The following is a 17572-nucleotide window of genomic DNA, read 5'->3' as shown; positions in this document are numbered from 1 at the left end:
GTGTGTGTGTGTGTGTGTGTGTGTGTGTGTGTGTGTGTGTGTGTGTGCGTGCGTGCGTGTGTGTGTGCATGCTGGGGCAGAGGTTGATAGTTGACATCAGGTGTTTTCCTCACTCTATTTTATTCATTTTTTTTTTCCTTTTGGTTTTTCAAGACAGGGTTTCTTTGTGGCTTTGGAGCCTGTCCTGAAATTAGCTCTTGTAGACCAGGCTGGCCTCAAACTCACAGAGATCCGCCTGCCCCTCTCTCTGCCGAGTGCTGGGATTAAAGGTGTGTGCCACCGCTGCCTGGCTTCTATTTTACTCATTTTTAAAAATGGGATCTTTCACTGAGCCCGGAGCTAACTGGTTCTGCTAGGTCAGACACTTAGGGAGCCTGTCTCTCACCAACACTGGGATTACAGGTGTGCACTTAGACACACCCACATCACATACATGTTCTGTGGGAGCAGAGAGTGTAGATGAGGGCCTGAACTCACTTCCGTCCCCTCTCTAACCCAGGACATCATCGAAGGGGGCAGCCTGCGCATCCCCCTCCAGGAGCTGCATCAGATGATTCTGACACCCATCAAGGCCTACAGCTCTCCCAGTACCACTCCGGAGGCGCGCCGCCATGAGCCTTCACTGATGGGCCCGGAGAACCCCAGCACCGATGGCAAAGATGGTGCCGCAGGGGCCAACAGTGTCACCGCCAGTGCTTCAGCCGGCGCCAGCGGGGGGCTGCAACCACCCCAGCTCAGCAGCTGCGATGGGGAGCTGGCTGTCGCCCCTCTGCCGGAGGGGGACCTCCCTGGGCAGTTCACAAGAGTCATGGGAAAAGGTACTGTTCTCTCTAGGGAGCCCTAGCCAAAACCAAGAGTCCTGGGAGATGGAACAGGGTTCGGGGGAGCTAAAAGAGCTTTCTGTCCCCGTAAGCAGCATTAACCCTCCTCCCTTAGAGAAAACAGGGGGTTTTCCTATGGGCGGTCTCAGCTCCAGCCTGTGATCCTCTCTAGACATGCTAAGCCCTCACAGTACGGCACCTATTGAGCCTTGAACCTTCAGGAAAGAAGATGGGACAGACACGGAAAAAGATGCTTCAGGATACAAAACCCTCACTGACCCCTTCCCCAAGGCAGCGGTGGCTGGGAATTGGTGAAGCCCCAGAGCTTGGGTCCAGAGCCCAGGAGCACAACCTACCGAGTCCCCAGGCCCTGGGGCTTCCCAGTGACCTGGTAATTCAGTCAGAGAGTGGTCATGCCTCGGACAACTCTTAGTACAAAACTGTTTTATTCTGCCTCCCGAGTTTACATCCTCCCTTCCCCTTTCATCCACCTCAAAGGATACTCTGGTGGCCTTAGACTGTTGGCTTGGGGTTACTTGATAATTCCTGTGTACCAGAGACGTGTATATCAGTGGTTCTCCTAGGTGACTTAGGTGAACCCCAAATGCCACATTTCACAGAAAAGGAATCCAAGATGAGTGAGTTAGGGACTTGAAACCCTCAGCTTCTCCACCTTCCAGCCCCATGGTTATCAGGAGACCAAGCATGGCTGAATTCCATACCATGCTCCCCTTTGCGGCATTGGTAGCCGTGGCCAGACTGTGGCCTCCTCAGCGAAGGACAGAGCTAAGTGGGCCCTGTGAGTCACACCACCGTTCCTGCCTGCGCTACTCTTTGCTTTCCCTGCGGTTAGGCCTTTCCAGCCACAGCTTTGGAAGGGGGCTTCTGAGATCCTCACAAGACATTCTCGTTATTGAGAAGACATGTGGAAATGTGTGGCGGATGCCAGCACTTTCCTTTAAATAAAGAGGGAGCCTTACCCCCACCCTTTTCACCCACAGAAGTGGATCCCTGGGCCTTGTAGATAAATGGACCCCTGCCTATGGTACAACTCTTCTAGGGAGACCTAAATCCTTTGAACTCTGGGGATGAGCTGGTGGCCAGAGTAGGCCTTTTCAGCCTTCCCGTCCCTCAGCTCTGCTGGGTCCTGGGAAAGACCTGCACAGCAAATCTACCTGAAGGAGCTCCATCCTCCTATCCCTGCACATAGGGGATCACTGTGGGGCTCAGCCCTAGGAGATGTAACTCCTCACATGACCTCCTCACACGATCTCAACTGACATTGTAACTCCTATGTGAGAAGCCACAACCCAACTGACGCTCGGCATACACCATATAATAAACAGTCAATCTGTGATACAGGGGTGGTGGCTCCTGTTGAATGTGGGGTTGTCCTTGCAGAACCTTTAGAATCTGTGTGCATGTCCATTCTTTTTTTAAGAGTTATTTATTATGTATACAATGTTCTGTCTGCATATATGCCTGTAGGCCAGAAGAAGGTGCCAGATCTTATTACAGATGGTTGTGAGCCACCATGTGGTTGCTGGGAATTGAACTCAGGACCTTTGGAAGAGCAGTCAGAGCTCTTAACCACTGAGCCATCTCTCCAGGCCTATAATTGCCCATTCTTACACAGGCTTTAAGATTCTCTCCTGAAGCTTGGTAGGATTTCCATAAACATTATGTATTTGCATATTTCTGTCAATATGGAAAGCCCTGCTCTTTTTTTAAGGCTGCACGGTGTCCCGCTGTGTATCTAAATCCCAAGTTAGTTAACAAGCTCCCCCATGGGCAGCCCTTGAGACTGTTTCCAGGTTCCTCTTGCACACATTCACACACTGTTGATCTGAAAGCCTGTGTGTGGTGACACAGAATTGGTGCGGATCTGTGTCAGGATGGTTGGAGTGGGAAAGGGGTGAGGTCTGATCCCTGGCTTTCAAGCTTGGTGTGCTTTGATTGACAGACACCCAACTCTCTGACTCCTTTTGCAGGTGTCCTTTATGGCAAGGGCAGAGTGGGCCATGAACCATAAGAAACCTAGTACATTGCCAGGTGTGGTAACACATGCTTTTAATCCTGGCACTTGAAAGGCAAAGGTGGATCTCTGAGGTTGAGGTCTCAAATCTACAAAGCGAGTTCCAGGATAGCCAGAGCTACACAGAGAAACCCCATTGAAAAACCAATACGATGAAATAAAATGAAAGAAAAGAAAAGAAAGAAGCCTAGTATATCCGTGTCCTCTCCCCACAGACGAACACTGCCCCGTCTTTGCTGGCACAGGCTTGAGTGTGTAGGTGAAGGCATATGTGGATGAATGTGTGTGTTGCATGGGGAAATATCCCTGCAAATGACTGAGTGGCAGGTTTATTCTGCTGCTTGCACACCTACATGCTTCACAGCCACAATGTGGCACCAGCCTCCTTCTTCTACACACGAACGCCACTGCCTTCCCACCTGGAGAGGGCCGTGGGGCTCATTCATAAAATGGGATTGCTTTCCCGCTGTGGCAGAGGGCTCAGAAGGCTTTTGAAGTTCCATCACTCAGAACCACCTACAAAAGCAGAGCCTGAGACCTCTGTTTCTTCTCCCAGAGTGTCTGTCTTCAGGCCTGTGTCTGAGGGCTTAATATAGAATGGTATGACAGGAACAAACCCAAGGGGTTCCTGGGGTGAGGGCTCCCGTGGCAACCGAGTGTTTGACTTCAATGGAATGATGAGCCTCCTATGTTTTCTGTGAGCCTTATGTAATATCACGGGCATGCATTCCTCAGAAGGCCTTGGTCCTGAAAGAGGCAGGGCCCCGAAGCTGGGACAGTATGAATTGTTCTGATTCATCTTTTCTTAATCCACAGTGTGCACACAGCTCCTGGTCTCCAGACCCGATGAGGAAAATATAAGTTCCTATCTACAGCTCTTAGACAAGTGTCTCGTTCATGAGGTGAGTAGCAACTCACTGAAACTTGTTTCACTCCTTGCTTAGAGAGGTTTGTCAGTGTTTCCATGATGTGATCATTTTGGTCTGCAGCAACTTGGTTCTTGACAAGTGTGTGGCCATTAATAACAGCTTCAACCAGAACTCGGCTGTGGCCACCTCTGACTAAAACAATGCATGTGTGTTCTTGTGGCATCAGAATTCACCAGACAGAGAACACCGATGTCTGGGGATGCCTGGGAAGAACTTCAAACTCCAGAAGAATAATAAGTGACCGTGCCCGGGGTGACTAACTCACAGCACTGCTACCCAGCTTCATGGCGTAGAATCTCTTCCCACTGTGTGATCGCACATTGTGTCTTTTAATGAGGGAAACTGGGGGAGATAGGGAGAGAGAGCACACAAAAGAAAGTGACCAGGGCAGATACTGACAACCACTGGGACCGTCTGATCTGTGGTTGTTAGAGGAGCTGTATTTGCAGTCTGACCTTTGGAAGGAGATGGAGGCAGGTAGGGTACAGACTCATGTAAAAGCCTGACTGAATCCTGGCTGTGAGCAGGATGGTAGCAATTCCTCAGTAATACACAGGGAAAGGCAGCTGGGACTCAAACCCAAGCCATCACTGACTCTGTGTGTGCCCTGCCTCCAAGAGTGATAGATGCCAAACCTAGATTAGGGGAAATACCATGCCAAATAAATAGGATAGTGAAGTCTTTTGTTGGGGTTTGATGTGAGAACGAGATGGCTAGAGCCCCTCACATTCACTTGTAGGTGATCAGAACCCCTTAGGATGATAGATGTCCAGCCTAAAGGTCTGGCTTCATGCTGACTTCACACTCAATCTCCGAGAGGCACAAGTGTCTCTTGCCATTTTTGGAGGCTTCCTTCTTGTGGTCTGATGCTGCCGAACCATCATATTGACTTCACGTCCACCCCAGCCATCACCTCTGCTCTCTCGGGTGCTCATCTTAATAGAACCTTTTCTAAGCAGATGAACTCCTGTAGCCCCTTGCCCCGGCCAGAGCCCTCAGCCACTGTGAGCACAGTGATCAGCTGTCTAGGCTGTGCACTCAGGCACGGCAGTCTCTGAAAGAATTAGTCCAAAGTCCTAGACTTTTAGCTGAACAAAAACAATTTCTCTAATAACTCCAGAGCAACCAAGGCCTGACTGACAATGACTGAAGCTCATATGGAAGGCCTTCCTTCAGGAAAAGACAAGAGTATACCCTGTGGGCCCCAACTAACCCTTTGCTTCTTGCAATCCTGATGTCACACTTGTTTTTGTCTTGGGGGAAAAAAAAAGACAGAAAAAAGAGAAGGCAAGAATTCTGTACACTTTTAGGAAGCAGCGAGGCACAGCCACTGGCCAAAGAGGCTTATGACATGAGGGCACTAGGGAAAATAAGTGGGAAATAGGTATACAAGTTACTTTTCTCTTCCTGTGAGAAAAACACTTCCAGACTTCATTTCTTATGTGGGAAAAGTATGTGAGGTAAGAACAGCTTCTGTTGGTGGAGGTGAGGAGCCTGAGATGCCCCCTTTCTATCTCAGTACTACACCAGGAAGCAGAGGCAAGTTGGGTAAAAACTGGCATGGGTCTATGACCCATAAAGCCTGTCCCCAGCTCTCACTTGAACCAAGGAGATCATGCTTTATAAAGGTTCTACAACTTTCCAAAGCAGCATCACAGCTGGCACCAAAAGTTCTATCAAATACATGAGCCTATGGTGACATTAGACATTATAAGGTCATTATATCATTCATTATACATGATGATAAGACCTCTGGTGAGGTTCCCTTCCATGCCTCAGAACTCAAAGTGGTGAACTGGAACCCGGGGCACTTCCTATCAAGCAACGGAAAGGACTGTCTCAAAGCTGAAACCAGAAGTCCAGCCCTAATATGGTGGAAAAACAGAAGTCCAGCCCTAGCAATGTGGTAGACCAGAAGTCCAGCCCTATCACTGTGATAAACCAGAAGTCCAGTTCTAGCAATGTGGTAGACCAGAAGTCCAGTCTTAGCAATGTGGTACATCAGAAGTCCAGTCCTATCTCTGTGATAAACCAGAAGTCCAGTCCCAGCACTGTGATAGACCAGAAGTCCCGCCCTACCACTGTGATGGAGACTTCTAAATCAGGAGAGATGGCTCAGTGCTTAAAAGCAGTGCATCTGAGCTGGATTCCCAATACTCACATTAGGCAGTCCACAATTGCCTGCAATTCCAATTCCAGAGAATCTCAAACCCTCTCCTGGCCTCCATGGGCACCCACACTAACGTGTACGTGCTAACATGCAGATCCCCCATGCACACATGCCTGCGCACAGATACTTACACATAATTAAAAATAAAAAAATCTTTAAGAAAAAAGACACAACTTCTACTGACACCAATGTGTGTTCAGATGGATCCCACGCTCTGCCTGGAGGAGGACATTTGTGGGTGGACTGGGTAAGTGGGTCAGGAGAAGAGCTAGGCTGTGTAAAAGCAAACTGGGGACTTGTCTTTCTTCCCTGTGTCCACTCTCAGCACTGAGGCCTCTAAAGTTGAGGAGAAAAGGTGCTTTGCACCTCAGCCCATGTTACTCAGACCCATGAGACCAAATAATGAGTCTATCTGCCTCCATGGAACTGCGCACATGCCTCCTGATTGGTCTAACCTGGCCCTGGAGTGCCACCCTGGCCCTTCTCCCGACCCTTGTGCCCTCCCTGCCTTGTGTTTTTTTCTTTTTTGTTTTTTCCCTTTTTCCTTTCTGGCAGTGCCCACGTGCTTAATGTAAAGGCAAGAACAGGGAAGTTCTGCCTTTTCCCTCTGGTGCCAATTCGCTTTGATTCCTGAGTCCTCAGACTACGCTTCCTGAGTAGGCAGACTACGCTTCCCTGTTCCACTGTAGTGAAGTGGTGTTGCAGCCATGGGCTGTTTTCCCTGTTGAGACTTTTCACCCAGTGGTAAAGTACAGGACTCAGAGTGGCCATTCCTTTCCAGACAGTTGGCCTGGGCCTACCATGGGCAGAGGACTTGAGCTGGTAGTGTCCGGAAAGTCTACAGGCTGGGAATCTTCCTTCCCTGCCTGGGAGGCGGTTGGGATGAGACAGTGGCCATTAACAGGCTCCTTACAAAGGGGTGCTACCTTGAAGAGCTAGCATTCCATTTTCAGAGGCCCCTGAAAGCAGGTGAAGGTAACTACCTTCAGCTTACTTGCTGTATGCCTCCCAGCTGGGAAAAGTTGCACACTTGGTACCCATGAAAGGATGTGGTGATGTCCTGGGGATGAGGATGTCCACACCGTATCTACTTAGATGCTATGTGCCACCATGAGAGATGTCATCAAAATAATGTGATCCTTGGGAAGGCATCTAGCCTCTTACTCCTTTGTGACTTGGACACTCAGTTGTTCTTCAAGCTCCAGTGCAACTAGGTTTTGTGGTTCTAAGACAATGAAACCATTTGATTTGGGCTATCAGGACTATCAGGGCTATTGAAGGCATCACTGAGGAACTTACATGGACCACTCTGCAGGGTGCATCTGTGTGACCAAGGCCCCCTGGTTAGGGCATTAGGAAGAAGCATGCATGGAACTGTTTGCTTAAGCACATCTTTAGTATCCACTTCCGATGAATTTCATCCTCACAGAGCTCTTTTGTGTGAGTGTCACCCACATTTCCAGAAAGCACTAAGTCTTTGGTGAGCGGACTTACAAGAACATATTCACGTATTTGAGCCCTACCCATCTGCCTTCCTAAGACTCACTGGGGTGAACCTCCCTCACCAAGTCTTCTTGGCCAGCAAATCTGTATTTTGTGTCCTCTGCGTTTAGCTAGATAAGCTAACAAAATCAGAGAGGCCAATTCCTGCCTTTGTTGATGAAGCATCACTCTCAGCCTTGAGTCCAGTCCTAAGTATCTGTGCACCAATGGGCAGTCAATGAGCATCAGCAACAAATGAGGAGGACCATGAGGAGAGCCACACGCTCACCTTCCACCAGAGCCTCTGCCACACAACCACAGGGGCCTTACTACCATGGAGGAGAGCCACACGCTCACCTCCCATCAGAGCCTCTGCCACACAACCACAGGGACTTATTGTGGCCTTGAGTTGGGCAAACCCCCTTGAAAATCCTCAGCGGCATGTGCCTGAAGTCACCCAGGAAGAAGGGCTCTGTATGCTGAGGACAGCGTTTCCACCGCTGAGTAGAATCCTTTCGCTTCTACACTCAGAGGTCCCTGGGGTTTACAATCCCTGAAAGATTAAACATTCTCAGGAGAAAATTAAGGCATTGTTCCTTTTTTCAATCTTCAAGAAACCTTTCTAGAAAGCAATAACATAGTCTGTTACTCTAAGTGATATTTTATGACCACTTATAGGATTCCATGGCTTATTGACAAAACCCTTGGGAGTGTTCTCTGTCGCTCCTAATGCTAACCAATCCAACCAAATAGTTTCCCACACTTACGCTCCAAGTCTCGGATCTGGAACTTAGCAGAGGACTCATCTATGACATGGGATCCTTCCGAGACACTATGAGTCCACCATGCTCTACCTGCACAGTTGCCAGGCTACTTTCTATAAACTGTTTTCTGGAAACCTTCTGGATTATTCATTCAGTTGTGCATTGGGGTATCGGAGAGGACCCTATTACCTACAAACAACAGTTGCCTTGGGCGATTTTAATGTACTTGAATTTGAGAGTCCCTGCATTAGAGACTTGGGATGCTGGGCTATGGTGAGTGCCAAGACCATCACGGGGAACGTGATATAGATTTGTGCTGCTTGCTATAAACAATATAGATGTGTGTTGTGTGGTGATGATGAGGTAGACTTGTATTATAGACAATGGGCAAGATGTCTCCCCACACTCCAAATTTTACTAAAAGACTCAAGAAGCCATCAGGCCTACTGTCTTCCCTCAGCTCTAAGCGAAGTTCAGGTTAGGACTGGTGTACTGAAGTTCTTCACAGCTCACAGGGCTATTTAATTAGAACTCTCAGGAGAAAAGCCCCACACGCAGAATGCGGCCATCCTCTAAAGCCCTGAAGACCACTTCAGAGTGACCATACACTATCAAGTCGATTGATTTTTGGAGTGGCTTAGAATTTCCATTGATTATGAAAATGCAGGGAGTCTGCAAAGCTAGAATACCTAATAAATTTTGCAGCTCATCCTTGGTTAACAAATAGGGTCCAGGAAGGAGTCATTGGACAAGAAGACAGGCAGGGGTCTTCCAGATATACAGCCAGAAAACACGGTTGTCAAGAGCTTAATGCCTGAACCAGGTGCTCCCAATGCCAAAGAGCTGGAATCTTCAGCACAGATGGCTCCAATTTAAGCTGACTGCTGTTTGGACCAGGTTGGAAACAGGTGGGAGGAGAGGCTACTGTGGCGACGCTGGCGTTTTCCTTTATTAATTGTATGTTTCCCCTCTAGTGTCAGGCTGCATCAACCATTTAAATGTCCTGTTTGTTTTTGCAGGCATTTACCGAGACACAGAAAAAAAGATTGTTGTCATGGAAACAGCAGGTGCAGAAGCTCTTTCGGTCTTTCCCTCGGAAAACCCTTCTAGACATATCAGGATATCGACAGCAAAGAAAGTACGTTGGGATTTTGTTCTTTGTAAGGCATGGTGGTTCCCTGGCGCCTCACTGCCTGCCTCGGGTCCAGGTGGGAACATGGCAGGTCCTTGCTCCTCATTCATGAGGATACCCAAATCACAAACACATCTCCTAAGCAGGCTGTGGTGGCAGAAAGGCTGTTAGGAGGGACATTCCCAGAGGAAGAGCCGAGTTTGGGCAGCTGTAACTCAATTTCCACGGTTGGAATACTGATATGTGTTTAGAAGCATAGGCTCATGATTCAATAAATGTAGCAAAGCATGGGAGGTCGAACCACAAAGTGGGGCTCTGGAAAGACCTGTGTAGAATCTTCTGTCCGTAAGTGGAAGTGCAATGCTTGTCTCCCTCCTGGCTGCAGACGAGCTAATTATAGTTGTGGCAGGGTGAAGAGCCCGGCGCTCGTCTATTTTGGTCTGAGCTTCAGTCTAATAGCGAGCAGCACCATTCTTGATGTTTCATAGTAGCTCAGCCTCCGGGATGCAGTTTAAAAATAAGCCTGGTCACACTTCAGAGCATGTTACCTTAGTCTGACTGTAAAGTGAGAAACCAGGAGCATGGGCGATGTGACGCAAAGGGGAGGTTTGCTGTAGAAGCGAAGGGTGAAGGAGGGGTGACTTACACACGAGCAGTGATGGCGAGGATTTGGAAATCAGAGCAACCACGCCACTATCCTAGAGAGAATCAGCATTTTGTGTGGATTTCCAAACATAAAAATACAAACGTTTGTTTCTTCACTTGCACCTAACAGGTTCTGAATTCATTTCTCAGTACGCACACAGAAGTTAAGTTGTTAAATTTAGGGAGCGCTCATTTGCACAAGTACGCCTGCTCACTTAAAGGAAATAGGGCCAACTGGAGTGTGTGAAACGTGTTCAAGGACGGATTTACCTAAAAATTAAGGTGCAATCACATTCCACCATACGACACTGTTATTTACTAAGCCGACGTTTCTTCAGCACGTGCCCCGTGGTGTCTGAGCACGAAAACACACATGAATTCATTCTGTTCTCACAACAACCCTATGACGTAGAACCGCTATTATTAACCTCCGTTTACAGATGAATTGACAGGCAGAGGCACCCAGGATTGGATCAAGTTAGCCAGTGCTGGGCCCCAGATGAGTGCTTCCAGCCACTGCAGAGCCAGGCGGCCGACCTGGTTTCAGACTTATGCACAGAAAGGATGTGCCTGCAAATTAATACTACTGCCAGCTCACCAGCCGCTGGCCCTTGGGGGTTGCCAGATCACTCCTGCTCCGAGGCTGCTCAATGGCCCGGATGCTCGGTCAGGCCTGCTCCTCCACTGCCTTGTGCTGCTGCCAAGCCGTCTGCTTCTACAAGCAGTGCTCCATTTCCCAGATGAGGAGACTCCAGGCCCTGTGGCCGTACCCTGTGGAGCCCCAGTCCTAGAGGAAGTCATTCTGAAGGAGGGGCTGAAGAGACGGCTTACAGGCGCTTTGCTCCTCTCATCACTAACTCAGGCGTGGCGTGGCGTGGCGTGGCGTGGCGTGGCGTGGCGTGCCGTGCCGTGCCGTGCCGTGCCGTGCCGTGCCGTGCCGTGCCGTGCCGTGCCGTGCCGTGCCGCTGTTTGCCGGGTGTATCCTTGATCCACATAGGAGCACGGCGCTGACGGAGGAACATGGACAGAGCTCGGCTTCTCCGTATTGCCACCAGCACCCCTGGTCAGGGTCAGCCTGAGGCCTGCCAGGTCGGAGTTCTCAGGGGCCTCTTTTATCGACTAGATAAAACCGAATTCATTCACCAATTATGGATGTCCAGAAGGATGGTGCCAAATCCGTGAAGCTCAGCCTGCTCTCCATATTACCTCTGGGATATTTTTACACTGTTAATTTGTTTTGAAAAACTGTTTCTCCCATACAAAAGAAACTGCAGGCAAGCCCCTGCTTAAATTATCTCACAAATCCCAAATTAATTGCTTCTTATTGTTATTTTTATCAAAGACTTTTCATGTATCCCAAGGAAAGGAAATCAGTTAGGCTCAGAACAGCAGAGAAGGCCAGACCTAGACGCTCAGAGCGCAGACACAAGAGTGGAGAGTTTAGTTTGTTCTTTGTTCTTTCTCAGAAAACAAAATTATTGCCTTAAGTGGAGTGGTCGTAAGTGACCCGAGAGTTCACTCCAGCTGTCGGCAGCAGCAACTCTCAGCAAACCTGGCTCTGTAAAAATAACCTTTCGAGGACACGCCCCACTGTGGGGTAACATTCTTTCCCCTCCCCCAAACTGCTGAGTTCCAGCTCATAGGAGTCTTCAGGTTCTCCATTTCTCCAGCAACTGTCCCTGACAGCCTGCAGTGCTGATGCTGTCTTGAACCAGGTCTGTCCCTAGGTAGTCCCAGCACTTGGGCGGCTGAGGCAGAAAGTCAAGAGTTTGAGGCCAGCTTGTGCTAGCTACATAGTGAGACTCTGTCTTTTTTTTTTTTTTTGAGACAAAGATTTTTTTTTTAAATAAAAGCTACAATATTGCTTTCATGGAAGAGCAAATCATTTTAGTAACACTCATCTACTACTGTTTTGCATATGAAATAACTTTTTAAAAATCCAGCCAAAAAGGGAAGTGAGAAAAATCTAGTCACACTAAATAAGGGGTGTGGGGGAATCTTAGCAGAATACTGATCATCTCTCCACCAGGTGGCCCAGATTCTGACTTCAGAAGCCAAAGGAGTTCTTCGAGCTGAGAACCAAAATCCCCCCTCACTCACACTTTCTCCATTTACTTCACTGTCTCCCCTACAAAAGGGGGTCTCTGTGTGAAATCCCCCTAATTTTCAATTTAAAAACCTTACACTTTTGAGGGGGTGAGGGAAGAGACGATGAGATAAAGACCAAGGACCCAAGAGTGACTTCTCTTCTGAATGGAATCTAAAACACTCTTCTTGTCCTCAAAAGCCTGGAAGAAGACGGACTGCCTCGATTTCTTTCCTGCCCCTTCTCTGCCTCGGAAATTTAGGAAGTCTGAAAGCTTTTGCACTGCTGTCTCAGATACTATCACCCCCACATTAACGCGCAACCATCTCGGGTTTAGGAAGTGAGTATTGTGAAGGCCCCGCCCCCCTGGATTGCCTCTGGCTCAAGAAGCACAAGCTTGGCGAAAACTCCCCGGTTTAGCAACCGAGCAACTCTGCTCCACCTAGTGGCCGTTTCCTGCAACGCACGTCCACGACACCCTCCCTAATAAAGCTGACTGACTCCCTTGGAAAGAATGTGCCGATTCCTTGAAGCCTCCCAGAACCAGGATTGGTGGAGGAGATGAGTGCTTTCCTGCTGAGCTCATCCGACCCACTGGGAGCAGTCCCCTGCGTGGATCCGAAGAGCGGAGCCTTTGCAGCTTGAGGCACGTTGTGCAGAAAGGGCCTGGGGAGTGAAGAGACAGGACAGTCTTAGGTCCAGAGCTCTTGCCGTCTCATGCCCCGGCTCTCAGGGCTGGAGAGCATCACGGCTCATTCATTCACTTTTGCCCACTTTCAACCCAGCATTTACTGTGGAGAAAGCTGACTCCTTGACTTGGACTGTGGAAGACACATGCCGTCCTTTCTTTCTGTAAAGAGCTTGTATTTCAATGGTGTCCTCCATTCAAGACTGCCTACAGACAACCTGATGGGAAACAAACCGTGCCCTAATGAAGGAGCCCCAGAACGGAGTCAGATCCCATTATGATACTGATTCTGCTATTTTGCTTTGTGGCTTCTTGAAAGGCACCATGCCCTCGTGCGCAGACCCACATGTTGGACAAGACCAGAATGAGAGAAGGCTGGAGAGAATACATGAGTTTCCCTTCTGGGCTCCTATTTGGGTGCTGCCCCCTTCTGGATGTATCAAAATTGCAAAATTCTCAAGCTTTCTGACTTTTTCCTAGCCTTAAAGGTTAGGGAGCCTACTTCACAGGGCTGTCTCGCCGGTTAACAGTAATGTGTGAGCTCTAACATCCAGCATGTACGGTTGTTTTTAGATACTAGATGCAGCTTTAATCTTAGACAATTATTGGCATCCCCCACCAAGACCTCTTGACTGTCAGCCCCAAGGAGGCCCCTTGGCAGCCTGTGCTGTGTCTCGTGGAACTTGACTGAGGCTCTGGGTCCTTTCTTTTTGCTCTCACAGTCGTGGCTTTGGGCAGTCCAACTCTCTTCCGACAGCCAGCTCTGTGGGCGGCGGCATGGGCAGACGGAACCCACGACAGTACCAGATTGCCTCTCGGAATGTCCCTTCTGCTCGCCTTGGTCTCTTGGGCACCAGTGGATTTGTTAGCTCCAACCAGCGCCACACCGCTGCCAACCCCACCGTCATGAAACAAGGAAGACAGGTTGGTTCTGCTCTGGGGATCAGGGAGGTTGACCAAGCTCGGGGTCTGAGGCTTTAGGATGACCCCAACCCAGACAATCTCCAAAGTGGAAACCAATGCCCCCCCCCAGGGGATCTAAACCGAGGAGGTTGGTTGAGCCCATGCCTCCCAGGTAACCGGCACTTGTTTGTGTGGTTTCCCTGGGAACTGAACAACCCTTGGCTGCTGCTTGGGAGGCCTAGTGCCACGTTAATCTCAGGGACCCTCATAGATAGCCATGCAACGGCTATTTCTGCTTGATCTTTACCCACCCCAACATACCTCACCACCTTCCAGGAAGACCTTGGCATTTAATAAGCTTTCTTTGACTTTTTTTTAATGTGACAAATAGCTGTTTTTGCCACATTCCCAGCTGCAATGGAGAGTCCACAGGATTAAGTTTGAGAGGCTGCCCCTTGCTGTGGGATAGACAATGACTTCTCTGTCCCAGGAGCCCAGTGCTGCCTTTCCCCAACGTTCTCTTGGCCCCATGAGGCTATAGAGGGTGATCTTAGGACAGGGGATATACAAGTAGGTGTGAGGCTTGAGTTCTCATGAGAGGGTGACTTCAGAACAGAAAGGCTGCACCAGGAGATGCTGGTGGCACTCCCTCCCAAAGGGAGGGGTTCGTCTGAAGAGCCCCTTATCAGGTCTAGGAGAGAGAACCTCCTCAGCCACAGGACCTGCGTGGAGCAGGCCTGCCGCCAGCACCAAGTCATCTTTTCCCCTCTATGTGGACTAAACTGGGGACTCTCGTAGAGAAAACCCAACAAGAGCGCTGAAGTCATTACAGTCTTTTCTAGGAGCTTTTCTAAGACAGCCCCCACCCCCCTTTTAAAAGAAAAGGTGACAAATGGGTTGAAAAGACTTTTGGAGATAGTGAGAGAGAATGGACGGCCAGGGTAAACTGAGCTTAAAGCAAGGCCCTGGCATGAACACTCAAGGGGTTTAAACCATCTCTGTCAACCCACAAATAGGTGACAATGGCCCTTTCCAAAACTCTCCTGGGATGGCTGTCTCCTGCGTTCTGGCTGGAGCTCTGTTTCCCCCACCCTTCCCCAGGGGGTCTGGACTAATGCACACCTCTTGTATGTCCCTCCCTAGAACCTCTGGTTTGCCAACCCCGGGGGCAGCAACAGCATGCCCAGCCGGACCCACAGCTCTGTCCAGAAGACCCGCTCGCTGCCCGTGCACACTTCCCCACGAAACATGCTGCTGTTTCAGCAACCAGGTAGGCCTGGCTAGCACACGATCCCTTTCCTCTTTCTCCCAGACACAGGAGGGAGGCCAGGATGCCCTGATGACCCAGCCGGAAAGTGCTGAGCCTCAACTGTCACCACACATTCCTTCGAGCTGCCCAAAACTCTTTCCTTTTTTAAACTGTGCCTTGCTGGCTGCGAGAGCAAGGCTGCCTGGCCGGGAGCCAGCGCCTGGAGTCCCAGCACTGGATGCAATCTGACGGGGATATTTTTGATACTTGTCAGATATCTAGATTCCTAGATTGATTAAATCAGAGATAGGTATCCCTGTAAGAGTTCCGTGTGGCTGGGGATGGGGTGGAGAGAAAATAAGACAATGGAAGAGAACACAGGAATGTCCCTGTCGCTGTGGAACTGCCTTGGAAAAGTGGAACCCTCGCTTACTGATCAAGGCCAGATGGGGAGACATGGTGTCAGTGAGCATGCTTCCTAAAACAAGTAGCCTGAATTCCATACAGCAAGCAGATCCCTGAACCCTCTGACCTCTAGGCTTCAGAGCTGCACCAAACCACCGAAGCCATGGCTACACCTATCTGGATGCCCCGCCAGGCACAAACAAGAGATGCACCCTGCCTTTGGGTAACCTTACCCCACCTGACAGCCTGGAGTACCATGTCCCAGAAGCAATTGTTTAGAAGACTTTGATTTCCGTGTTCCCACAAATCTTAGTTAAATTTATTTTGAGTATTAGAACTCTAGAACCTCTTGGGCTTTTTTTAAAGGTTTTTCCTTGGACGTTGCAAACCCCTCCTGAAGGTCTTAAATCCTTCATGATGGCCAAAGGGTGAGGTAGCCACAGCCAAGACCCAGAATCCCTCACTGAAGAGAAAAGAAGCTGAGGAGAATCTCTGCTAAGTGCACATCCTGGCCTTTGCCAATCAGACAGTGACCGTGAGAACTGGGTTCTCAGCTTCCTTCACAGGAATGCCTCTTACCTCCAGGCCAGACTTAACCTAAGGGGTGGGACCTAGAAGTGGGCCTTTCTAGTCAGAGGAACCCAGCATGGCCAGTCTGCGGAGACTGGACTCCATGGATGAGCAAAGCAGAGTGTGGGTTTCATCTTCACACAGCTAGGAGTGAGTGTGAACATAAAATGAGTTGAGCATGGTGAACCCCTAAACCGGGTACTTGTCTCAGGTATAGGGTATGTGTTTCTCCTGGCAGTTGGGCATGGTGAACTCCCAAACCAAGTACTTGTCTCGGGTATAGGGTATGTGTTTCTCCCGGCTTTTGAGCGTCTTCAAAGCTTCCACTTCAAACCATGTCTCTAACACCTGGGAGCTACAACAAGGTCTAAACAAGAGTTGACTTTGTGAACTTCAAGATAATTGCCTTCTGATGGACTGCTATCTCTGGAGAGTGTGGAGAGTCCTCCCGGTGTTTACTGATGATTGGTCAACTCGTTCAGTTCTACCAAGCGCTTCCATCTTTCCCGGACTACATAGTCAGGCCCTCTTGGAGACCACCGGTGGTGGCTTTCTGCTGTGTTTCCACCTGGACAGGCATCAGGTGTCTTGGTTCCACTGGAATGAGGAGGACCACTTAGCAGGGCCTCCTGGACTGAGCCTGACAAGCCTGACACCAGTGTGGCCTGGGGCTAAACACACAGGTGGCACCCAGCAAGAATGCCATGCTGCTCAGAGGTGGGGTTCTTTTCCACCTGGAAGTCAAACTCAGAAATTGCCTAGAGAAAGATCCTTCCTTTTGGAAGCAGTTCTGTTTCTGTTGAGCCAGAACCCGTGGCCCTTGGGCTTCAGTCAGAGGCGATCTTAGAGTAGCTCTGGCCTGATGCTCAGAGGCCATGAAGCCTCCTTATCCCCCACGAGGACCAAAAGGAAGGGGCGGAGAAACCCAGAGCAGGATGCATGAGGAAAACACAGGCAAGGTAGACTTCACAAGCCTGCATTCTGGAAACGGCACCCTTCCCTTGCACAAAACCACGTGCAAAGCACTTTTGGACCAGACTACCCATGTGCAAGATGGGTGAGATTGCTCCTCCCGAAAGCGGTGCTTCACAGGGGGACACCTGCCCTGCATATCAAGCCTCCCTATGCAATGGCTGACGATTTTGCACACTTGGGAGCACAGCCCTCTGGGCTGGTGTCCTCCATCCACTCCTCAGTGTGCGATGCCTTTAGAAAGAACGAGGGCAGGGAGGCTGTCACTAGTGCCCTGAGTCCACTAGAGGAGTGCCACTTTGCAGACAGAGGCCAGAATAGAGATCATTTAAAGTATGTGGTAAATAGTTGTCCCCGCCTTCTGATAAGCTTAAGCAAAGAGCTTGGCTGGGGCTTAGAGAGGTAAGGGAAACCCCAGCCAAGAGTGCAGCTGGGCAAATCCCGCTTCCTGCCTCCTAGAGGCCACCTGGGTAAGATGGTCCTGTTCTATAGTATCTGATCCTGTAACTTTTCACAGATGTGTGGGCCCCAGAGAATGGCCACAGCACGCACACCCCACCCCATCCCACATCCACCAGCAGCAATGTGTCAGGTGCAGCTTGTCACTCAACTTCTTCTACCCCCCATAAACATTTCTGTGTGATCAGCCTTCCCATCCCACCAGCTCTCTGTACCCTACCTGGGCTGGATCGCCACCCTCCCCCTTTCTTCCTTGTTCATC

The 17572-nt window shown here is 49.7% G+C and overlaps 1 protein-coding gene across 3 annotated transcripts in view; it reads left to right on the top strand.

The window, feature by feature from the left end:
- The window catches only part of Samd4a (sterile alpha motif domain containing 4A), a 216218-nt gene that overhangs the window by 189467 nt on the left and 9179 nt on the right, over window positions 1-17572 (top strand). For all 3 annotated transcript variants that reach the window (XM_026783225.1, XM_026783224.1, XM_005355368.2), the window contains 5 exons: window positions 500-818; window positions 3673-3758; window positions 9221-9339; window positions 13475-13676; window positions 14799-14925. In XM_026783225.1, the coding sequence (XP_026639026.1) occupies window positions 500-818; window positions 3673-3758; window positions 9221-9339; window positions 13475-13676; window positions 14799-14925 (853 nt within the window). The remainder of the gene's footprint in view (window positions 1-499; window positions 819-3672; window positions 3759-9220; window positions 9340-13474; window positions 13677-14798; window positions 14926-17572) is intronic.

The sequence above is a fragment of the Microtus ochrogaster genome, chromosome 17 (genome assembly GCF_000317375.1).
Source record: "Microtus ochrogaster isolate Prairie Vole_2 chromosome 17, MicOch1.0, whole genome shotgun sequence".
NCBI classification, from domain to species: domain Eukaryota; kingdom Metazoa; phylum Chordata; class Mammalia; order Rodentia; family Cricetidae; genus Microtus; species Microtus ochrogaster.
This window is presented reverse-complemented; position numbering and strand designations above follow the sequence as displayed.